General features: G+C 38.4%; 1 protein-coding gene across 1 annotated transcript in view; it reads left to right on the top strand.

Moving 5' to 3' along the window:
- Window positions 1–25,062, top strand: part of LOC130247541 (DNA (cytosine-5)-methyltransferase 3A-like) — a 33,866-nt gene extending 8,804 nt beyond the window's left edge. Inside the window, exons 6-17 of the mRNA XM_056480822.1 lie at window positions 17–61; window positions 2,660–2,739; window positions 3,134–3,246; window positions 4,409–4,592; window positions 5,280–5,364; window positions 7,118–7,263; window positions 7,620–7,710; window positions 7,814–7,962; window positions 10,763–10,848; window positions 11,203–11,272; window positions 13,203–13,321; window positions 15,827–25,062. Coding sequence (XP_056336797.1) covers window positions 17–61; window positions 2,660–2,739; window positions 3,134–3,246; window positions 4,409–4,592; window positions 5,280–5,364; window positions 7,118–7,263; window positions 7,620–7,710; window positions 7,814–7,962; window positions 10,763–10,848; window positions 11,203–11,272; window positions 13,203–13,321; window positions 15,827–15,965 — 1,307 coding nt within the window. The 3' untranslated portion in view covers window positions 15,966–25,062. The remainder of the gene's footprint in view (window positions 1–16; window positions 62–2,659; window positions 2,740–3,133; window positions 3,247–4,408; window positions 4,593–5,279; window positions 5,365–7,117; window positions 7,264–7,619; window positions 7,711–7,813; window positions 7,963–10,762; window positions 10,849–11,202; window positions 11,273–13,202; window positions 13,322–15,826) is intronic.
- The last annotated feature ends 369 nt before the right edge of the window (window positions 25,063–25,431 follow it).

The raw sequence follows: 25,431 nt of genomic DNA, 5'->3' as shown, positions 1-25,431 counted from the left end.
TGTTTTGTTTCCTCAGAGAGACTCATGTTAGAGGTCAAACAGAAGTGTCGCAATATGGAAGGTGAGTTTGATGTTAAATGTAAATCTGAAAGTCTCTGCTTGTGTTGAATCAAACTTAGCTGAATCAGCATCCAGATTACTGACAGTGTTTAGTGCAGGCATCAAAATAGTTCACTGTGTGAAGTGGTGAGTGCAGATCTGTGTATTAGAAATACTTAGGGATTATACTACTAACATAATATAAAAACTAAATAGTTTTTTATCAAACTTATCTATCTTGCTATTCAAAAAATAAGTTGAGCAATTAAAGGGGTGGTATTATCTTTTAAACTTGAGTTGATGTGTAATGTATCTGTGTGAACATAAACAACATCTTTGAATGTAAGACGCTCAAAGTTCAGTGCAAAGGGAGACATTGGCTTTTACTGAGTTAGTTTAACAAAGCCTACAGCGAACGAAGTTTGGGGACTACAATAAATACATTGGCATTTTTTCAGGTTGGCCAAGCTACCTGAAAGCTTGGGCTAGAAGTGAATGCCCACTCGAGGTGAAAGAGATCACGACACCAACCTCATGCCATTCTACACATTATAATCCTCTGAATAATGAGTGTCCGATTGCGTTGCTCTTCTGAAGTAATCCACAACTTTGTCTTAATTGTGTATTCATAAATAACAGTGACTTTTTCAAGTTTATGGGCGTTTGTGTAGTTCCTGTCATGTGATGTGCTTTGGATGACGGACTGTACCTCGTGTTAGTTACGATACAAAACCAAACTATATTTGTTTTCAAGTGTAGTTGATTCATTCAAAAATATAATTCAAGCTTTATCTGGATATACTGGAAAGTATGTTACAACCTTATTCTAAAATGGATTAAATTCATTTATTTTCTCTAAATTCTACACACAATACCCCATAATGACAATTTTAAGTTTTTAAAATTGTTGCAAATTTATTAAAAAAGCTGAAAAATCACATGTACATCACTATTCACAGTCTTTGCTCAATATTTTGTTGATGCACCTTTGGCAGCAATTACAGCCTCAAGTCTTTTTGAATATGATGACACAAGCTTGGCACACCTGTCTTTGGGAGTTTTTGCCCAGTCCTCTTTGCTGTACCTCTCAAGCTCTATCAGGTTGGATGGGAAGCGACGGTGTACTGCCATTTTCAGATATCTCCAGAGATGTTCAATAGGATTTAGCTCTGGGCTCTGGCTGGGCCACTCAAGGACATTCACAGAAGCCACTCCATTGATATTTTGGCAGTGTGCCTTGGGTCATTGTCCTGCTGGAAGATGAACTGTTATCCCAGTCTGAGGTCAAGAGGTTTTCATTCAGGATGTCTCTGTACATTGCTCTCAGACAGAGTGACCATCAGGTTATTGATCCCCTCCCTGACTAAGGCCCTTCTCCCCTGATCTAGGAAGAGCCTGGTGGTTCCAAACATCTTGCACTTACGAATGATGGAGGTCACTGTGCTCATTGGAACTTTCAGAGCAGCAGTAACCTTCCCCGGCCTTGTGCCTCGAGACAATCCTACCTCTGAGGTTTACAGACAATTCCTTTGTCTTCATGCTTGGTTTGTGCTTTGACATGCACTGTCAACCCTGGGACCTTATATAGACAGGTGTATGCCTTTTCAAGTCAAGTCCAATCAACTGAATTTACCACAGGTGAACTCCAATTAAGCTGCTGAAACATCTTAAGAATGATCAGTGGAAACAGAATGTACCTGAGCTCCATTTAGAGCTTCACGGCAAAGGCTTTTTTCACATTGTCATTATGGGGCATTGTGTGCAGAATTAAGAGTAAATAAATAAATTTAATATATTTTGGAATAAGGCTTTAACATAAAAATGTGGAAAAAGTGAAGCGCTATCAATACTTTCCGGATGCACTCTATTTCTTATGTGTTTCTTGCACACAACGGAAGGTTAACTTAAGAAGGATAGAAAAAACAGATTTCCATATTTTTTGTTCCTACTGTAGACATAAATGGCTACTTTTTTCCCCAACATTCTTCAGAAAATCTGTGTGTGTGTGTGTGTGTGTGTGTGTGTGTGTGTGTGTGTGTGTGTGTGTGTGTGTGTTCAATAGAGGAAAGAAATTCATAAACATTTAGATCTACTTGAGTAGATGGTGACCCAGGAGGCACACAACATCATAAGACGTTAGTATTAGGTTAGGTTTAGATTATGATGTCATGTGACCAAAATTCAATGTCAAGCCAGCATCTAAGGACGATGTTATTTTGACGTCCAAAAATGACGTCAAATTACGTTGATACTTGGTTGATTTTAGGCTGTGTTGGAAAGAAACCAAAATCCAACATTGGATTGATGTCATAGTGGTAACGTCCACACAAAGTCAAGGTGTAACTTGATTTACGTTGATATTTGGTTGATTTTAGGTTGATTTTAGGTTGGACGTTGGACATTGACATCGGCCTGGCGTTGGGTTCTGACGTCAACCCGATTTTCATTCAAACAAAATCCAACGTCCCCACTATGTTGAGGTACAATGTCAATATGACATTATATTGACGTCCTCTGCCTGCAGGGGAGGAAATGTTCTGTTTAAGGTGAACTATGCCTTTAATAATGTGACAGTAGCATGCTGTTCCTCATATGGTGATCGAGTGGTTTTTGTGTGCAGATATCTGTATTTCCTGTGGAAGTCTGAACGTTGCACTTGAGCACCCTCTGTTTGTCGGTGCAATGTGCCAGAGCTGCAAGGTACACACACACACTCACACACATTTGATTTTGTGAATTGTGGGGACATTTCATAGGTTTCTGCTTGTTTTTTATACTGTACAAACTAGGCTGCACAATATTGCAAAAGTTGGACATTGCGATATATTGCGGCTGGAAGGGCAACCGCTGCATAAAACATATGCCGAAATAGTTGGTGGTTCATTCAGCTGTGGCGACCCCTGATAAATCAGAGACTAAGCCGAAGGAAAATAAATGAATGTCTCAAAACATGCACACAGTTTCCTGTAAGGGGAAGGGCAATAAAAAATATGGTTTGAACAGTACAAAAAAGCAATGGAAGGCTATGTGTCCAGCTGTCAGTGTTCTGTACTCTGATTGGTACTGAGGTTTCTGTGTTGTTGCTGGTCTTCAGAACAGCTTTCTGGAGTGTGCATATCAGTATGATGAGGACGGCTATCAGTCTTTCTGCACCATCTGCTGTGGAGGAAGAGAAGTGCTCATGTGCGGAAACAACAACTGCTGCAGGTCAGTGTCAGTCTGTGGCCATGAGTGTGAAAATACACTGTTTTCATTTCAAGTCAAGTCCAGCTTTGTTTAATATTTATATTTAACAAATTAATACAGTTGAAGTCAGAATTATTAGCTCCTCTGTATATTTTTCCTCTAATTTCTGATTAACTGGAAATTTCTTTCAACACATTTCTAAATATAATAGTTTTAATAACTCATTTCTAATGACTGATTTATTTTATCCTTAAAAAATTTAAAGGCTTAACTGGGTTACTTAGGCAAGTTAGGGTAATTAGACAAGTCATTGTATAATGATGGTTTGTTCTGTAGACCATCGAAAACAAAATATTCCTAATAATATTGACCTTTTTCTCAGAGATGGGTTGCTGCTGGAAGGGCATCCGCTACGTAAAAACATGGTGGATAAGTTGGCGGTTCATTCCGCTGTGGCGACCCCGGATTAATAAAGGGACTAAGCCAAAAAGAAAATATATGAATGAATTTTGACCTTAAAATGGTTTTTAAAAAATTTAACAACTGCTTTTATTCTTGCCGAAATAAAACAAATAAGACTTTCTCCAGAAGAAAAAATATTATAAGAAATACACTGAAAATGTCCTTGCTCTGTTAAACATCATTTGGAGAGCTAATAATTTTGACTTCAGCTGTATATTAGGGGTGAGAATCTTTAGGGACGTCCTAAAGATGATATTAAAAAATATACAGGGAGGCTAATAATTCTGACTTCAACTTTAAAAACACACAAAAAAGCACCAAAAAAACCTCCAATTGTGGTTAAAATGTAAAAGTTAAATAAGCTGGTAAGATGCATTTGCACAGACAACAAAATATAGATCAAGAATCATTTTGGGATTTGATTGTGACTCCCAGAATTAATAAATGCTCTGAAAGTGTGTGGCTACAACACAAACTTAGTTGTTTTAATCTACGGTAGCCTAGGACACGTTCATAAACTGTGTGTGAGGGGATATACTGTTCTGTGTCTGCAATAACAGTATTTTAATATTGTCATGCAAAAGAAACTCAATGCTTGTATCTACTGCTTTTACTGTGAAGCATCACAGGCTCTTTATGATTATTTGGATGCTGTGTTGCTTTAATTAGTATTAGTAATTCCAAATAAATTAATCGTGTGTTTGTGTGTGTGCGCATGCAGGTGTTTCTGTGTGGAGTGTGTGGACCTGCTGGTGGGCACTGGTTGTGCTCAGGCCGCTATTAGTGTAGACCCCTGGAACTGCTATATGTGCTGCAGCCGGAACGTCTTCGGCCTCCTGAGACGCAGAGATGACTGGACCTCACGACTGCAGCTCTTCTTCGCCAACAACCACGACCAGGACTTTGTGAGTTCAGATTGCGTATGTGTGTGTGTTATAATCAGTGTTTGAAAATTACTTTAAAAATTTTTAAAGAAAAATGATTAATTACAAATTGCACCACTTAATTTGTATTTAAAGGGATAGTTCAACCAAAAGTGTAAATTTAGTCACTATTCACTCTCCCTCAAGTGGTTCCAAACCTTGGCCTTTTAGCTAAACAAAATTATATTTAATAATACAACACGGTGGCTCAGTGGTTAGCACTGTCGCCTCACAGCAAGAAGGTCACTGTTTCGAGTTCCGGCTAGGTCAGTAGGCATTTCTGTGTGGAGTTTGCATGTTCTCCTCATGCTAGTGTGGGCTTCCTCTGGGTGCTCCGGTTCCCCCACAGTCCAAAGACATGTGCTATAGGTGAATTGAAAAACTAAATTGGCCGAAGTGTATGAGTGTGTATGGATGTTTCCCAGTACTGGGTTGCAGCTGTAAGGGCATCCGCTTTGTAAAACATGTTGGATAAGCTGGCGGTTTATTCCGTTGTGGAGACCTCTGAAATAGAGACCAAACCGAATGAAAATGAATGAATGTAATTAAATTAGCTAAAAATAAACCCTAATCGCTTGCTTTACTTTTTTACAGTAACTAGTTACCTTGTCACTAGTTACAACCATCACTGGTCCTAGCAGTTGTGCAATTTATCTGTGTCTTTTATAGGAGCCGCCGACTTTGTATTCGCCAGTAGCCCCTGAGAAAAGGCAGCCAATCAGAGTGCTGTCTTTATTTGATGGCATTGCTACAGGTAAGACCACTATTGTTCAGTACTTTATATGAGAACATTAATAGAGATGCATAAAAAAATAAAACCTTTTACTTTTTTCCCAAAATAAACATGTACAGTATTCTAATTTTGGTTTGCAACACATTTAAAAAAAAATTAAAACAGTAAAGCTTTTACCACTTTGTAATGTTGCCATTCCTTTTAACAACACTTAAAAGACATTTAGTGTTTCAGGTGTAATTTTGTCCCATTCTTCCTGCAAACAAGTCTTAAGGTGGCATTTAATTGTTGCATTTTGTGCTTCAAAATGCACCACACATTCTCTTTTGAAGACAGGTCGGGACTGCAGGCAGGCCAGTCAAGTACCTGTATCCTCTTTCCCTGCAGCCAGGACTTTGTAATGTGTGCAGAATGTGGTTTTGCATTTTCTTGTTTAAATATGCATGAGCGTCCTTGGAAAAGAAGGCAGTATAGTGTGCTCCAAAATCTCTATGCACTTTTCAGCATGAATGGTGCCATCACAGAAGTGCAAGTTACCTTTGCCAAGAGCATTGACACAACCCCATACCATGACAGACCCTGCCTTTTGGACTTGTTGATGGTAACAGTCTAGATCAGTGGTCCTCGACCTTTTTATCACCACGGACCGGTCAACGCTGGACAATTTTGCCACGGACCGGTGGGAGTCGTAGGTTGCTAGGCGACCATCTACTGTTTTCTCTGAGGATAACAAGTGAGGATAACAGGGTGACAAAACATTGCTGTCACTCTGATACAAGTTTTATTTCTGAAGAAAAAACAAAGCACAACAGTGTTTGCGTGTTCTGTGTTTTTCTGAGATAATTAGTCTACCGAAATGTGTATATTCCATACAAGTTGAAGCTGATTGGTCAATTCTTGTCCGTGACTCATGGTGCGCCCGTGGAATTCATTCAACTAGGTGCGTTGTCTGGAAGGCGCGAGCAAATTGGAAACAATGAACGTGCGCAAACTCTAGAAATGACGCGATATGCGAACGGCCCCTAAAAGGCCACAGTCATTTGCGATCTCCATCAGTTGATCTTCTTGCACAGACATGCTGGATTCACCTGAATTGTAGACAAATGGGTTGCGGATCTATTCCTTGGCAGCTCGTGGGTCCTTCACTCAGCCTTTTCCATTTTGCAAAGAATCTTTCAAAAGACGTCTGTTTCTTACTCATTTTGCTTCTTGTGGGTTAAATTTGGCCGCTCAAGTGACAAATATATTTTTCAAAGTAAAAGACCGTTCAGACTCAGATAATAAATCAAACGAAAAGAATTAATGATTTCTTGTGCAGCCCAGTACCAATTGATCTACAGACAGATACGGGTGGTTGAGGACCACTGGTCTAGATGATCCTTTTCTTCTTAGGTCCGGAGCACACGGCATCCTTTTCTCCCAAAAAAATACCTGAAATACTGATTCATCTGACCATGGTACACATTTCCACTGTGTGATGGTTCATCCCAGATGCCTCCAAGCCCAGAGAAGTCAACAATGCTTCTGGACATTGTTAACATAGGGCTTCCTTTTGGCACAGTACTGGCATTTGTGGATGTAACTACATATTGTGGTACTTGACATTTGTGATTATTGATTATTGTGGTTTGCCAATGTAGTCCTGAGTTCGTGTCACCCAAGTCAAAGTAAATTTAGAAATCACTACTTTTTTTATTTGTGTTTTCCATACTATCCAACTAAACTATCCAAATAAAATGTGCGTGTGTGTGCGCGCATATGTCTGTGTGTTTAGGGCTGCTGGTGCTGAAGGATCTGGGCATTCAGGTGGATCGTTATGTGGCGTCGGAGGTCTGTGAAGACTCCATCACTGTCGGGATGGTGCGACACTTTGAGCGGATCACGTATATTGGAGACATCAGGAACATCACACGCAAACATGTGAGCAAAATCCCTTTCAGTCTCACAGGCTAATCAAACTTGATAAAAACAGTCTGCGGAAACACTTTAGTTGACATTTTCCCTCTGTACGTGTCATCAGCGAGAGAAAGCTCCACCCATTAATGATGATTTCTCCCTCATTAGCATAAATAGCCCTGAGTGAGAAGCAGCCGTCTGTCCGCGACTAAGAGAGTTTTAAGATGCACAAACGAACGCTGCCTTCTTCTGAGCCACTTCTTTTGACACTCTAGGGATATCAGAGACTTATTTTACATCTTGTAAATAGGGGCATAATAGGTCCCCTTTATAGCAAGGTATGAAGAACAGAGCCCTGATGTCCCTCTTTGTCTCTGTAGATTCAGGAGTGGGGGCCGTTTGATCTTGTGATAGGTGGAAGTCCCTGTAATGATCTGTCCATCGTCAATCCTGCCAGGAAAGGCCTGTTTGGTATGACACGCACCATTAGATCCGTTTTCATCACTAAAATCCTTATATTTGTTTGTGCGTTCGTTCATGCACTTGTGTTAAATAAGTGTTTGTTTATGTGCAGAGGGAACCGGGCGCCTGTTCTTTGAGTTTTACCGGCTGCTTCACGAAGCGCGGCCTAAAGAAGGAGACGACCGGCCGTTTTTCTGGCTGTTTGAAAACGTGGTTGCGATGGGGGTCAGCGACAAGAAAGACATCTCACGCTTTCTGGAGGTGTGTAAATACACTACAACAACACATGCTCAAACCAAGGTTATAATAGTTTTGGATTTTTCATTGGTTTTAGTTTTTATTTAGGTTTGACTTTTTGTTTTCAAATTCAGTTAGTTTAAATTGGTTTTTAGAGGCAGATTTACTAGTTTTTATTAGTTTCTATATTTTGAAATTTCTTGGTTTTAGTTTAGTTTTATTAGTTTCAGTATTAGTTTTAGTTTTTTTTCTAAATAAAGATATTTGTTGGGTGCAAGATTCAAAATCAACAGATTAAATATGTTATTTGATAAAAACTCAACCATACATTTTTGAAAGATGTATTCAGAGGACACATGACCACTATCATCTACCTCTACCATCTACCCATCCTCAAATTCAAATACAACAGCCCACAAGATAGCTGCACTAAATACAATATGTGTGCAAGACTACTACTGAGGTTAGATACACAGTAGTGATGGGATGTTCAGATCTTTAACGCAAACCAGATCTTTTGTGACAATCCTCCCATGTTAGGACTCAGCATATTGCGGCAAATCAATGCCAATATTAATCGAGTGCAGCGGTGATGTTTGCGCGCGAGGAGAAGTGAACTGTGAGCAGATTACAGATCTACACGCGAGAAAACTACAGCTCGCGAGCGCACAGGAGATCTTCACGCGCGCGCTCAACTGATCCAGCGCGAAGAAAACAAGTCCCGCGCCGCGAGTGAGGTCATGCCTACAGCGCGCGCGATCAGTTCTCTCCGCTCGCTCGCTGGTTCTTCTCTCTGCTCGCGCGAAACATTTTGGAATTTTGTCAGTCCTGGGGCGGGACTTGGTTCACTTGTTATCTCTAGCGCTATTGGCTAATCTACCTTTCCGGAAGTTAGCCGGGATTGGACGCCAGTATTGCAAAAAATGCTTTTCTTGTTTAGATTTTGTCTTGTTTCTAGCATTTTTTGCAGTGCTCCCTCTAAACAAAATTTATATAATGAAAACTTAAATGTGAAAGAAAAAATACACTGTGCAATGCTATATACTTTATTTGAGCAGAATACCAAATATAAAGTATACACTAGTTTGTGAATAATGTAGTTTTACTACCTTCAATGGTGCAATTGCATATATTGATGAAGTATTGATACTTTGACTACAAAGTTGCTTTGTGTAAATTAAATATAAATGAAAGATTAAGTAGATTAGTTGATTTAACAAGACAATGTGTCAGTAAACAGGGCGCCTGTTAATAAAGTTTCTAATAACTTCCTTTTCTAACAAAGGCAATAATTTTCATAATAAATGAAATGATTACTTACGTGCTGGTCCGTTGAAGCCATGTTTGTTAAGGTGATGATAAAATCACATGAATTATGGTTCGTCGTTTAATCGGCGTCCAATCCCGGCTAACTTCCGGAAAGGTAGAGTAGCCAATAGCGCTAGAGATAACAAGTGAACCAAGTCCCGCCCCAGGACTGACAAAATTCCAAAATGTTTCGCGCGAGCAGAGAGAAGAACCAGCGAGCGAGCGGAGAGGACTGATCGGGCGCGCGCGCGCTGTAGGCATGACCTCGCTCGCGAGAGCGTACATCGCGCGCACAGATGATGAGGTGCGCGCGCGGGACTTGTTTTCTTCGCACTCGATCAGTTGAGCGTGCGCGTGAAGATCCCCTGTGCGCTCGCGAGCTGTAGTTTTCTCGCGTGTAGATCTGTAATCTGCTCACGGTTCACTTCTCCTCGCGCGCAAACATCACCGCTGCGCTCGATTAATATTGGCATTGATTTGCCGCCATACTCAACATACCAAAATAATGTAGTCAGCAATAGTAATTTCAGGCAGTTAAAACTTCACCATGATCTGAAAAGTTTCTTACAATTATGTTTTGTAACCCAACTGAAGCATGATTCACTTATTTAAACACCATTACGGTTTTCTGTTATGAAATAAACTTAAGTTTTTACTCCAGATCCTCTAATTTAAGCCCTCGGTTTACCCACGCTGCAGTTGTTCAAGTTTAGTTCAGTCACAGCAGGCTGTCATGTACTGTTTGTGTTCAGTTCCCAGTGTACTGTTCTAATAACTGAATAACAGCGTATATATTGGTTTATTTTGCGTCAGAGGGGGATATTAAGCATGTTAAAAAGTAAATTGTTTGTGAATAAGTGCTTAACGTTATTGGAGACGTGAATTGTTTCAAATGATTCAGTTCGATTTAGTCACTAGTTCAAGATCCGGATAAAAAGAAGGATTTGTTCGCGATCACTAAGACAGAAATAAAACCTATGATTGGGCACAATTGTGTTGGATGTATCATTTTAAGTCTCTGTATTTAATGTTGTCACCGTGCTGCTGTCATGTCCGCTCGTTGTTGTTATCTTGGGACAACAGCGAGGACTGAATGAAGGAGAACCGGCTTGATCTGGCCAATGGCATCAGACTTTGAGGTGTCGTATGGGTCAAACACCTGGCAGCGCGAAGTAGATAAATTTACTTCTAAAGGCTTACAGAAGGCTTATGTATTAAATACATTTACAAAGCCGAAAACGAAGGAGGTTTTTGCTATAATTTTAGTTGGTTTCAGTTAGTTTTGTATGCACACAACACAGTACAATGTGTGCAGATGCACAATGCACAACATGTACAATGCACAACACAGTTTCTGTTTGTTCTAGTTTTTATTTTATTTCAGTTTAACATTTTAGTTTTTGTTTTTTCGTCCGTTTTCCTTAAATTTCCGTTTATTCAGACTCAAGTTATTTAATGAGCTATGATTTTCTTCTGAAATGCCGAATTTATTGTTCTTGTTCTCGTTTGTGTCCAGTGTAATCCAGTCATGATCGATGCTAAGGAGGTGTCAGCCGCACACAGAGCCCGATACTTCTGGGGGAACCTTCCTGGCATGAACCGGTAAGACTGTGACCGTATGACTGAGAGTGGCTACTATTTTACTAGCGTTCGAGACACATGTGAAATAGACATCAAAATGAACAACAGATTAGAAAAAGAACTGAATGAATAGCAGTTTAAACAGTTCCTTCTCAATTGCTTTTCATTTGATGCGCTTGATCTCAACCACTCTCGCTGGCAGAGCTGTGATTAAAAACTAAACGCTATTGGTAGTTTTTTTAAAGGGGAGGGGCTACTCTATGTCCCGCCCCCTCTCTTCATTTTTCAGTTGAGATTACATCAAACATTGAATAAAAAGTGCCTATTTCAAAGCACTTCACAGGACCTATGTGTCTATGTGTTTCTCTTTCTCAGGCCACTAACTGCTATGATGAATGATAAACTCGACCTGCAAGACTGTCTGGAACATGGACGCACAGCTAAGGTGTGTGTGTGTGTTTGTGTTTGTATGCGTGTTCATTTTTAAAGGTGCAGTATGTAAGTTTGTCACCCAGTGGTTGAACTAGGTATTGCACTCCTGGATCAAAACACATTGAACTTTTACGTTGAACACACTGAACTGTGACTCAAAGCAAGCCAACACATATCAGTGATTCAGCATGTACATTTAATAATGTTAAAGAGGTTTAATCTGTATTAATTAGATTATAAATCTTACCATTTCCTGAGTGAGTGCATATTATGTGCTTCTGAATGGCTGTATTTAAATCGTGTTTCGTCTGGTGCAAACTGCCAAATTGTTTATCACTGCTTATCTCGTCCTGTAACGTGTTGTCAGGACACGGGGTTACAATGTTACCTGCTCACCTAGTGTTTACATTCATAATAATTATAATATTTGCTAATTAATAACCTCATGTGGAATTCTGAATCTGCATCTCGTTTCGGAGACTGCTGCTGTCCATTGGAGGTCGCATTTTCGGTCGCGGACGCATGCTCTGAGAGCCTTCCTGACTGAATGAATGAAATACACTGTATTCCACCAAGGAACCACGGGCTGCTGAAATATAATTGGCTAAAAATGACCAAAGCAAAGGCAGCTGTCCGGCACGTAACGCACATTTTTAAAGCAGAATATCTGACTTCAGCACTGTTTTTTCAGATAAACAAGAATGTTCACTTGCCATATTTCTTGAATATCTGCAAACATATTATGGTGTTTTTATGCTGTAGAAGAGTCAAAAACTTACACACAGCACCTTTAATGTTTTATGTACATGAAAAGGTCAGGATTTAAATGACACCTATTGCTCCCTTTTCACACAAGATGTAATACAAGCCTCTGGTGGCCCCAGAATGTCTGTCAAGTTCCAGCTCAAAATACCGAACACGTCATTTATTACACCAATGCTGGACATTTCAGTTTTTTTTCTGAGAATAATAACAAGCTGTTTTTGTGTGTCTCTTTAAATGCAAATGAGCTGCTGCTCTCTGCATTTATCCAGAAGAGGGCGGAGCTTTTGACATCTCTGCTTTGGAGGATTAATTATCCACAATAAATGAAATGAGTTATTGTAGATGCTTTTTTTCAGCACATTGATATTCAAACACCATGTAAATGTTGATTCTGCATAATATTACATTTCAATGTTTCTGGATTGTTAAACAGATTGTTATTATTTTATGTCTTTTCTAACTTTGTACTCTTCGAGCTTTCATTAGCATTTGACATTGCAGTTTGAACAGTTGCAGGGCAGCACGCTGGCTCAGTGGTTAGCACTGTTGCCTCATAGTAAGAAGGTCGCAGGATCAAGTCCCGGCTGGGCCAGTTAACATTTCTGTGTGGAGTTAGTGCCTATGTGGGTCCAAACATTTACACATTGCTTAATACACACTGGATGTACAGCAATACACAAATAATTTAGTATTTTTTATTATATGCATATTTATATTTGTTTTAATAAAAACAAGTTGTCGGGTTTTTGGCAGTATGCCTCACCATATGTGGCAAAAGAATAGGACGTGTGTTTGGATGTAACTTTGTTATTGTTGTTGGTTATTATAGACAAGGCTTTAAACACATGCAGTTGGTTTGATTGTCGTTCCTTGAGTCACTGAAGCATTTGCTTTAAAGGCCCCGCCCTCTTCTGGAAAGGGGGCGGGGAGAAGCAGCTCATTTACATTTAAAGAGAGGAACAGTGTTTTTACTTCCTCTTAAAAGGGGCATTTACAGCATGATATATTAACTGATCTGTGCAGTGTTTGGAGCTGTAACATTCTAAGGACACCAGAGATTTCTATTACATCTTGTGAAAACAGACTTTTCTTTTTTGTGTGTTTTTTGACAATAATCAGAAGACTTGCTGCTTCACAGTAGGTTGTGTTTTTTTTTTGTACTGGGTTTGTTTTTTCAGTTCAATAAAGTGCGAACCATCACAACTCGCTCAAACTCCATAAAGCAGGGCAAAGACCAGCACTACCCGGTGTACATGAACAATAAAGAGGATATCCTGTGGTGCACAGAGATGGAGAGGTGAGGCTTCTGAAACCCTGTTTATCCTAAAATCTAAAGAAAAACTAAATGTAGATTGTTTCTTTTTGGAGATGTTTTTTATATACTTAAGCATATTTCTTTTTAAAATGCTGTTTATTAAACTGTAAAATGTTTATTTCACTATTGCTCAGCATTATTTTTAGGTGTTGAGGTTAATAATTAAATGTGGGAATATAAACATTATTCAGAATAATGGGAAATGTTAAATTGTATTGTATATTTTAATAACTTAATTAAAAAAAGTAATTTTAATCATTTGAATAATTAATACATTTTAAATCATTTTAATGAATACAGAACAAAACATTGATGATAATATTTTTTTGTTTCTCTTGATTTTTACTTGATTTGAATAATTTTTTTTATTTAATATTTTTCATCAACATATAAATTTGGACTACTTATTTTTGGACAGGTTATTTTGTTAGATTAGCTCCAGATGTGTCTTCAGTTCCAACTAATCTAATGTACAGATATGTGCACAAATATAATTGTATAGCTTCCTATAGAAAATATTAAATGAAATGAGAGATTAGTGATGGATGTACTCATATACAGTTGAAGTCAGAATTATGTTTGTTTTTTTCCTCAACTTCTGTTTAACGGAGAGAAGATTTTTTTCAACACATTTATAAACATAATAGTTTTAATAACAAGCAGTTGATTATCCCGCTTATTCTATGGTCATTTGCCAAGGTAGGCATAAGTTTAAAATAGTTTTGCTCATTAAGTGGTCCAGTAAGCTAACTGGGGTGTCACTAGCTAATCTAGAGGCTGTGTACACCAAGCAGCTAAAGAGAATCACAAATTCAATTTTAAGTGACACTGCTCATCCCCTACACTCAGAATTTCAGCTCCTTCCTACTGGTTGCAGGTTTCTAGTATTAAGCTGTAGAACGAAACGATACAAAAATAGTTTCATACCAGCAGCCATTACATATTTAAATAAGGCAAAGACTAAAGCAGAGGTATTTCGGTGACCTGTATATTTTAGATAGTTTTAAACATTTATTGGGGCCCCCAATTATTGGGGGGTGGACACTTGAAGTGATTATTAATTTATACTTTTATAAGTGTTTTTATGTTTTATGTCCTAATGTTTATTTGTTGTTACTGTGTGAGTTCCTTTGTGTGGCACTGTTGTGAGATGAGGACTCTTGACTGCAAACCAAATCTACCTTCGGGTATAAATAATGTAACCTAACCTATTGCAGCGCAATATTTGTCCGAATTTTTGTCAGTTTTTACATGTTAGATTTTTCTAGTCCCTTCACTGAATCCGCTGTGACAGGCTGACAGGTGGAGAGAGCGTGAGCGTGCGCATGTGCGTGCCTGCTAATATTAAGATGGGATTTCATCAATCCGATCACAGGTGGACAATTAAGACATTCCCAGTCACACCTGGAGTGTGTTTCCAGTCACACGTGTTTATTTTTGTCTACTTTCTACCACCTCTCTGATGAGGGAGCATCTGTATGTATACCTTTAATGACCTTTAATGCTGGAAAGCCGCGATCACTGCTTTAAGTAGAATAATGTTATGATTATTAAAAACACATTAATCTATACACATTAATAAACATTCACAAAGTTGTATGAAACACCAATTCAAGGGCACATAAGCTGCATTTTGAAGAGATTTCAGAAATCTCTGCTGTTAAATACGTAAGTTAGGGAAATTTTGCAGAAAAACTAAATATATCGGGACAGGTAAGAGGACATTCTGCTTTATTTATCTTCTTTAAAACAAAAGCAAAATCAGCCAAACACTCAGGATCAGTGTAATATTACAATATTTACGGTCATAAACAAATTATAAAACTTATCTCTGCGATCTGCCAAAAAATTCACCTGAGAACAAATAATAGATTCAAAAGTCCAAAGACTGACCGTTAGATACACCAAAGATTTATTATACATCAAGTTTTAACAACAGAGAGGCAAGAGATTAGATCCAGCGGCAGGTCCTGAGATGGTCTGGCCGATATAAAGCTTCGCTTGGGGGGGAGCCAACTTCCAACATTTTTAAAGATGTGCTATCCTTATACATAAACTGCCGATTTGACTTTAAAATAACTATATTCTCGCTTGGAAAAACTCTTAAAACTTGATTTTGTGGCGTAATTGATGAGCATTTTCTTAATCTTGCGGATTTCCCATCCACCATTAACAGTCCTCATCTGTTTCCTGTGCAGCGCATGCGAGTTTCTATGGTAGCTACACATGTTTGGGAGAAGTGCATTTATTTCGAACTATGATCAAAACTGACTGGAACTACATGTGCGTTTCAACAAAAATAATGCACACCCTCCAGCCAGTGTATATATATATACTCTCTATAAGCTTATATTTATATCATATAAATAACACAATGCAAAAAATGTATAATTATATTAATGCCTTTTTATTTTTAACTTTTGACTTTATTATACACACCAGTTTGTATTTGAGTGTTTAAAAACCCCTTCTTCATGCGTCTTTCAGAGTTTTCGGCTTCCCCGTCCATTACACTGACGTGTCCAACATGAGTCGTCTGGCCAGACAGAGGCTGCTGGGAAGATCATGGAGCGTCCCTGTGATAAGGCACCTCTTTGCTCCACTGAAGGAATACTTTGCCTGTTAACGAAGCCCCGCCCACCAGTGCACGATGACATCATCAAGTCCAACCTTCCTGTGTTCTTCATTGTTGCTTGTGGCCTCTGAACGGGTGGTGCTATCTTAATATTACCATTCAACCCCGAGACACTTCACATATTTATTTGAAAACACACTTGTGTTGCTTTACCATCTGCCAAATAGTTTTCCAATATTTCCCAAATGATGTTTAACAGAGCAAGGAAATTTTCACAGTATTTCCTATAATATTTTTTCTTCTAGAGAAAGTGTTCTTTGTTTTATTTCGGCTAGAATAAAAGCAGTTTTTAACTCCTTTAAAACCATTTTAAGGTCAATATTATTAGCCCCTTAAGCAATATTAATTTTTGATTGTCTACAGAACAAACCATCGTTATACAATGATTTGTCAAGCTTTTAAATGTCACTTTCAGCTGAATACTAGTATCTTGAAAAACATCTAGTCAAATATTCTGTGCTGTCATCATAGCAAAGATAAAATAAATCAGTTATTAGAAATAAGTTATTAAAACTATTATGTTTAAAGGTGTGTTTAAAATCTTCTCTCTGTTAAGCAGCTCTTGGGGACGAAAAATGCCTTTAATTTCAGTTCATTACACTCGACATAATGACATGTGATTAATTAAGCATTAGTTCCCATCATTTCTCCAATTACTTTAAGTGAAATCAAGTAAAATTCGATTTATTAGGTGAAAGTGTCAGATTAACATGCTGTTGTACACTAGCCTGCTTAGAAAATGTATCTGTAACATCCACACAAACATCATTTCCACACACACACACACGTTTCCTGTGAGAGAGAAGAGGTGCTGGAAAAGCCAACAATACACTGTTTACAGTTGATATACACTCGTCATACGGTACAGCTATACAACAATAACTGTTCACACACAACTCTACTATGGTGCTCTTATCTCTCCTTGTCTTTCAGTCTCTCAGCAATACAAATTCTCACAGTCTTGTATGATGCCTTTCTGATGGAGCCTAAATAGGGAACAAACAGTGAGAAACACATACACAAGCTCATGCTGAGAGATGTGTTACACACTCACACACCTCGAAAGGACAGTTCATCCAAAATTTAACATGCTGAATTTTTGTGCAGCACAAAACAAGATCTCTCGAAAAATGGTGGAGCCGAACCATTTTGGCTCCCATTGACTTCCATAGTATTGTTTTGGTCTCTATACTATGGAAGTCAATAAGTGTGGGTACGTGTACATGGACATAAGAAATTTAATTATTAATTAATCTAATCAAAATTAACATTCTTATTAACTGCATGTCTTCTGTGCAGAATCTCTTGAAGAATGTTGGTGCTGAACCATTTTGGCTCCCATTGACTTCTATAGTATTTTTTTGGTTTCCTTACTATTGAAGTCAGTGGAACTGGGTGCGTTTACATGGACATCAGTAATTTAATTATTGATCTTATTCTGAAAAGACAATATTAAAGGGATAGTTCACCCCAATATATATTTTGTGGGGAGAACTGTTGCTTTAAGATGCATGATTTGCTTTTGGTATGTTTATTTTCTGTTCCCGTTTTTGTTTAAGTCATAGTACACAAGTTCGGTTTTCGTTCTAACGTGAAGCGATTCTCCTCAAAGTTGGCGAAAAAAAAAAAAATGTATTCCCAACCGCAAATCGTGTGCTTTCATCAAGATGTTAGAGCAGTTAACTGTGGTATTGGTAACCTAGCAACCAACAGTTAACAAGACAAAAAGTGCGTTCGACATGAAGCACAGCTGCAGCCGGTGATCAACGAGATTAGCCGAGCGCAGGCGGGGGCGGAGTTGAAAACTGAGCAGTCAAGCCGGACACTTTGGGGCTCAAAGTTGCGGCAGTCATGATGACCGATCACATGGCTTCATCATTGTTTTTTTTACAGTCTCTACAAGCTATAGTTCATTTTTAAACAATAAGGAATTAAATATATTACAAACGCATGAGAGAAATAAGGGGAAACCAGAGGGTAATATAAACAAAAACGAACAGGCCTATTAAATACAAAGCAATAAGCACACATTCTGGGAGTTTCAACTTCACTCTAGGCTAATACTTCTTGTTTGAATATGCTAAAAAGGGGTTTACACTTATTTTCATTTATAGATATAAAATTTTCCAATATATATTAATGTAAAACCGAAAACAAGGTGTTTTGATTAAGTCTTAAACAGTGATTAAGATTATTTTGGATAATGAAAGCATTTTCAGAAAAGCACTTGAATCCAAAAAGACTGAACAAAGTGACATTCCTAAAATAAGTGAGCTACACTTTAAGTGGACGTTTCCCAGAAAGACTAGGTATAAACGGCTAGTCAGGAAATAAAATATATATATTTTGGAATACTAAAAATCATTTTCTAATTATTTAATAGGATCAATGATGATAATTATTTTATTACAAGTCTGTAAGACATATTTGAGTTAATATTTGGTTATTTACTAAAATATATCATTTAAATCGTTCATGGAGCTGAATGCAGTAAATAGTATAGAAAAGGTTGAAAAAAACCTGTGCAAACAATCTTTTATAACCAGATTATTTAACATGATTTCTGCAGTAAAATATTTGTAATCTTTTAATAAGCATGATGTGTACACGATTGAGATGGTATGAAAAGTTAATTGTTTGTTTTGAAATTTGTGAGACAGAAGTTGTCCAACAATAAACCCGAAACACACGTGGTTGTTGTCATGCGGTGAACTCGGCCAATTGTGTAATATCAGTGTCGTCATCAGAGCTCGTGCAGTCGCTCTTCAGATGCTGCACGGTCTGAATCAGTCGTCTGATCTCGGAGCACTGTCACGGTATTTTGATGCCACATGTGACAGTCACATGGCGTCAGTGCAGCATCAATCCGGACAAGATTTCTAACCAGCATGCACCACTTTAAGACAGATTCCGATCGATCTGTGCAGCGCTGCATGAAGTCGAACGCACCTTATCATAATGAAGTCATGTGGTCAGGGGCGCCGCCAGCAGGAGGGGGGCTGAATTTGGGATGATTCTAGAGGCCCATGCCATTTTGAGGCCCTCAAAGATACTATGAGGGGCCCCAACGTCTGCAACAACATCCACTCCTCCCCCCCGTGCTTCTCAGTTTTGCTCCTCCCCCTGCGCGGTTCACTTTCGTCCGCGACAACATTCACTCCTTCCCTCGCGCTCTTCAATTTTATCTCCAACAACCTCCCCCTGCGCTGTTCACTATTTCCCACAAAATGTTTTCATAGGGCCCATATGTCAGACTTTATTCTGCAATTGCGTTAACTCTTTTTCATACAACTCTATTTTGGGAATTGATAGCTTTGTATATTTGATATTTGGTTTCTTATGCGACACCAGCCATTGTTTACAATGGAATTTATTGTATTAACAAACAATTTGTGTTCTTAATGTACCATATACAGTTAATTTTTAATTATACGAAAGCTTCAAGTGCAGATATTTATTTGCCATGCTATACGTGCAAACAGAAAACACCATTCTTGTTCAAAGCCATTAAACACTGCTATATGTGAATCAATGGCAATAGTGTGATTAAAGTCCGCGTGAACTTTCACTATGTTGATGTACTTCCAACTGAAACGGAATATTGAGTAGGGGGTGGGGCTTTATTTTTGTGCATCATTACCTCATAGCAAACTAACAGTAAGAGTGGTTAAAAGGGGAGGGGCGTTGTGTCAGAAGCCATCGAACTGACTTCATCAGAAATGGACCGCCACTCCAAACACAGAAGCAAATGTTCAGACTTTAAGATCACCAAAACAAACGTTTTTTAGTGGATTGATTGCACTGATTAGTTGTTCAACTAAAGTATAGCCAGAGGCATAGTAAGTTGGGGCAAAAGAGTGACCGATTTTATAGGGCCCTGGCAATTCAGGGGCCCTGCGACAGGTTGCAGGGGTGACCAAAGATAACCCCGCCACCCCCTACTCCCCAGTATCCTACTACCACAGACAAATCCTCGCCCCCCATCCCCCTCTATTTAATTACGAGATCGTTAATGCGTCTTTCCCCAGAAAACTGTTGTCCATTTAAACGTATTGACTTGTGACAGACGTGACATTTTTGGCTGAACTGGTCTTTTGTGAGAGTTGTTCAATTACTTTATGGTTTGTTGTCGTCTGATGCAATATATCTGCCAGCAGAAACACACACAGACCTTCCGAATGCAGGAACAGCTGGAATCATTTGCATCTGATTCTGCTGTTTTTACTCGACACCACTGTATTTTGTGTTTGTGTGTGTGTTTTCGGTCAGGTATCAGGGATGTTGTGTTGTTTTTAGCCCCTGCATGTGTTTTACTGTCCGTGCAGGAAACTCTCCATGGTGCAGCTTCATGGTGCTCCATAATTTCTCTCTCACTTTCTGACTTTCGTTTTGCTTTAGGTTCAGCTAAGCTATGTTCACACCACAACATCTGATGGCAAGGTAAAACTCACACTTCCCCTTTAGAGAACTTCGACGCTGCATTAAATATCGATGCTATGGGTACACTTTTAATTTGAGGAAGTCCAGAAGCGTGTGTAATATCACTACAATGTAACTGGATGATTGTCACATTTCATCAGGACGCATCGATCTGAGAGATGATCTGAGATAACTACTTCAGGCTTCAGATCTCGCTCTTTGTGACACCAAGGAAATGCAGCTATGTTGATTATGGAGAAACAGAGGATAGAAAACTCTTCCTTGATGCTCCAATTTTGCCAAAGGGTCTGTTCGGCAACTTTCCCCCGCAATTAAAGGCCTCTGGGGCTGCCAGGTGGAAGCAGCTACATCCGTCTACTAGCTCCTCGAACCAGCATAGAGCGGAGCACAAGGAGAGCAAGGCAATGCTCTCAGCCATGGTCTTCTATGGTGGTTTGAGGACCGTTATAGTCACAAAAAGGACCTCGAAGAGGCCCTGATGCCAGTTGCGTCAGGCCTGTGAGAGCAGTCCCTTCTGGCAGTGTCAACTACAGTGTGTAACACTTGCCTCTCCCCAGTGGCCTCCGTGGTCCATTCCACTAATCCTGCCACGTTCAGTGCTTCAGGGCACAGCAGCCCTCGGCAATCCCTCTCCAAGTGTTGGCGGTCCACTGGAGGTTTTGCCCCCTCTCGGTCCAAGCACAGTTAATTCTGCAGTATCCTGCTGGTCATCCACTTCAGGTCCTGAATTAGCTACTCTGGAAAATCCAGAGGCTAGTTTTGAGAGACTGGTTCCCTTAGAAAATTTTCTGGCAGCTTGGAAGTGTCTGCAGAACATCTCACAGTGGGTCCTGCTCAAAATAGAGAGACGATACAGAATTTGGTTAAAATCTTGTCCACCTCATTTCAACGGCATACTGCATACTGTAGTGAAACCTGAGCAGGCTCTTGTATTGGAACAAGAAGCATTTTTCTGTTGGCAATTTCCTCCCTCAAAAGAGTGGGAGACCTACAGACCCTATATGTGGCCCCCTTGAAACTTTGCCCCTGGAATGGTCAGGGCACCGTACGTACCTAAGGTTCCCACTATTGTGGCTTTACCTGTAGTGCTGCAGGCCTTTAATCCACCTCCGAAAGGCTTAATTTACTTTGCCCTGTTAGGACTTTGGACACCTAAGTCCACAAAGATGCCCAGTCATGTAGGATAGAAGAAGTTTGTTTTAGTTGGAAACCCTTATCGTGGTTCCCTGGTTTCGTACATCTGAGTCAGATGTATGCAACTCAGCGGGGTGGTCTACCCTTCATATCTTCATCCGGTTTTACCAATGGGATGTAGATCCCTCCCTATGGTCAGACTTTTAGTGCCTTGAAGCGGACGTCACCCGTTGCGTTCCCATAGCGTCGTTATGTAAAGCAGCATCAAACTTCCCTGAAGGGGAACGTCCCAGGTTACAACTGTAACCATGCTTCCCTGAGAGGAACGAGATGCAGCTTTTCTTTGCCATACTCCCTACATGCCTGGCTTGCTTGTTTCGACAAAGTTGAAGCTGAAGCTGTCACAGGTCATTTACATTGGAGTGATTTTCACATGTGCTTCAGGACTTTCTCGAATCGATAGTGTATATATAGCATTGATATTTGATGGAGAGTCTTGTTCCCCTCAGGGAACCAAGGTTACTGTCATTTTTTGCAATGTGACTTGATTTGATTTAAACGTGCTGTATGTAGGATTGATATTGGTTGAACTAGGTATTGCGGTCCAAATTCAAAACATTGTAGAGGGTTTTTTTATCCGGTCCCAATTCACTAGGAAACCCAAAGTGCTGAAATGTAATTGGTAAACTGGCAGTGGGCTGGTTAATAGAGACCAAAACAAAGACAGACATTCTGACACAGAATGCACATTTTCTTAGGAGAATATCTGATTTTGCATTGTTTTTCGAAGTATGTTCACTTAATATAAAAATATTATGGTAATTTAATGATTTAGAAGAAAATCATATAAACAGCGCCTTTAATGCAATTACTAAACATCCATTGCACCATTCAAACATTCAAAGACTGAAGAAAAATATTTATAAGTTTAATAAGCAAGGCTGCATTAACAACAAATCGTTTCAGCCATAAACCTTCGAACAGAAATAACAATTGATATAATTTAAAAGTAATAATTTTACCATAAGAAGAAAAGCTTAATAAAGTAAATCAGCATGTTTAAACTAATCAAATCGTTTTATTTCCTAATTTTTTTAAGTCTACAACCACATTGAAAACCTGGGAATTAAAAAATATGCATTTCCTTAAATTAATGTGACAAATTTAGAAATGTCAAGTTTAATTGACTATTATCATGTGGTGTAAACACAGCTTTTCTCTTGTCCTGAACTGTGCACAGATCAGCCTGCGTGCTAATCTAAAGGCTGACTAGCATTGTGCTTCTACTGACTTTTGATAGTCTAACATATTGTGTGCTCCTTTGCTCGGGATTCTGGGAAAGTGGCCCATCAGTGTGATATCCTAAAAGCTGGTCACGTGGTGCTCCCAGAATCCAGAGTCTTCTTGTGGTGCATTCAGAGAGTTCACACTTGGTTCATGTGCAAACTGGATTACTATACAAATACACGTGCTGTTTTATAACCCTGTTTCACATCTCAAGTAAACAGGACTCTGGTGCTCACAGAGATGTGCTTTGAAAAATCATGGATTTTTGTACTAATTTGCTTAACCCTCGCCGAAGGGTAGTGTTTCTACAGATCACATTACAATTGGGGGGTTTCTCTCTAAGGAAACTAGCACATTGGATGACTTCTTATTTAAGGGTTGCTCATTTCTGCTAACTTCTTGACTTGGCTGGTCAACCACCTCATTATGTGAACCGTAGTTTTATTTACAGCTTCCAATCTGAATGGTTTTTATCAAGGTTGATGTTGATATATACTAATGCGGCCGTAGGTTATTATAGCAAACCTCTGCTTTAGCTCATGCTCACAAACAAACCTTAAAGGAAAACATCCTGCCGATTCAATGTTGAACAGATTTAAATATTGCTTTGATAATTTAAGAACTTTATTGAAAACTTTAGGTTTCTATTGAGTGTAGACCGATAGCGAGATTCAATAATATCCTGAAAATGAACATGCACAATATTGATATCGTGGGCGCTTCAGTATACCGTGAATAGTTATTTAAAAAATGTATGAAACCTCTGCTTTAGCTCGTGCTCAGAAACAAACCTTAAAGGAAAATATCCTGCATTTCAATGTTTAGCAGATTTCAATATCAGTTTGATGATTTGAGAAACCTTTCAAAACTTCTGGTTTCTGTTGAGTGCACAATGTTAACAATTCCCTGTAGAATCTACAGTAACTTACTGTAATTCAATTACAGCAAGAATGCTGTTTACATTTACAGCACAATTTATCTTGTTGTATATGTATTTACAGTTTTACTGTGAAATATACAGTAGTTTCCAAATGCAACTTAAATACAGTAGCATACTGCATAACTGTCCTACAGCAAAATACAACTCATATCACAGTTAAATACTGTGTAATTTACAAAAATCATTAACAGTGTAGACCGATAGCGATATTCAATAATATCCTGACAATGAACATGCACAGTATTGATATTGTGGGTGCTTTAGTATACCATCAATAATTATTTATTATTTAAAAAATGTATGAAACCCGTGCTTTAGTTCGTGTTCAGAAACAAACCTTAAAGGAAAACATCCTGCATTACGATGTTTAGCAGATTTGAATATCAGTTTGATGATTTGGGAAAACATTATTCAAAACTTTTGTTTTCTACTGAGTCTACACTATTAAGAATTTCTTGCAGAATCTACAGTAACTTACTGTAATTCAATTACAGCAAGAATACTGTGTTTACATTTACAGCACCATTTGTCTTGCTGTATATGTATTTACAGTACTGTATATCTTTACTGTAAAATATACAGTAGTTTTCACAATGCAACTTTAAAATACAGTAACATACCGTATAACTGTAAAATCCAGTTCAAATTACTGTGAAATACTGTAAAATGCAATTTACAAACATCATTAACCCTGTAGACCAGGGCTGCTCAACCCTTTTCCTGGGGATCTGCAGAGTTCAGCTCCAACCCTGATCAAACACACCTGAGCCAATTAATTAGAACTTAAACAGCACTTTATAATTACTGGCAGGTGTGTTTGGTCAGGGTTGCAACTGAAATCTGCAGGAAGGTAGATCTCCAGGAACAGGGTTGGTCGACCCTGGTGTAGACCTATGGCGATATTCAATAACATCCTGATAATGAACATGCACAATCTTGATATCGTGGGCACTTCAATATACCGTGAATAATTATTTATTATTTATAATGTTGGTGTCTTTAAAGAATATTCAGATTGCTATTGTAACAGACGCCAGCCAGCGAAGTGCTATACAAGTAAACCTCACTCCTCTGACCTCTAAATGTGCTCTAGCGACAGACGCTAAAGGCCATGGTCTTTAGCCTCCTTGTTAGAGAAACCGACTCCCATACTAAGAATCGCCGGTTCGATCCCAGCTCAGACCGGGTTGGGTGAAGTAGGATCGGTGCGTTACACGTGGGGGCTTATCCGGGATGGGAGTGAGGGGGACTGTAACAGAGGTCAATTTGAAGGGACAGGCAACAAAACTGCACTTATATATATATATATATATATATATATATCTATATATATATATATATATATATATATATATATAGATATATATATATATATATCTATATCTATCTATATATATATATCTATATATATATATATATATATATATATATATATATATATATATATATATATATATATATATATATATCTATATATATATCTATATATATATATATATATATCTATATATATATATATATCTATCTATATATATATATATATATATATATATATATGTATATATATATATATATGTATATATATATATCTATGTATATATATATATATATGTATATATATATATATATGTATATATATATATCTATGTATATATA

The sequence above is a fragment of the Danio aesculapii genome, chromosome 20, assembly GCF_903798145.1.
Source record: "Danio aesculapii chromosome 20, fDanAes4.1, whole genome shotgun sequence".
NCBI lineage: Eukaryota > Metazoa > Chordata > Actinopteri > Cypriniformes > Danionidae > Danio > Danio aesculapii.
The sequence above is the reverse complement of the archived record's forward strand: the minus strand, read 5'-3'. Positions and strand labels throughout refer to the sequence as shown.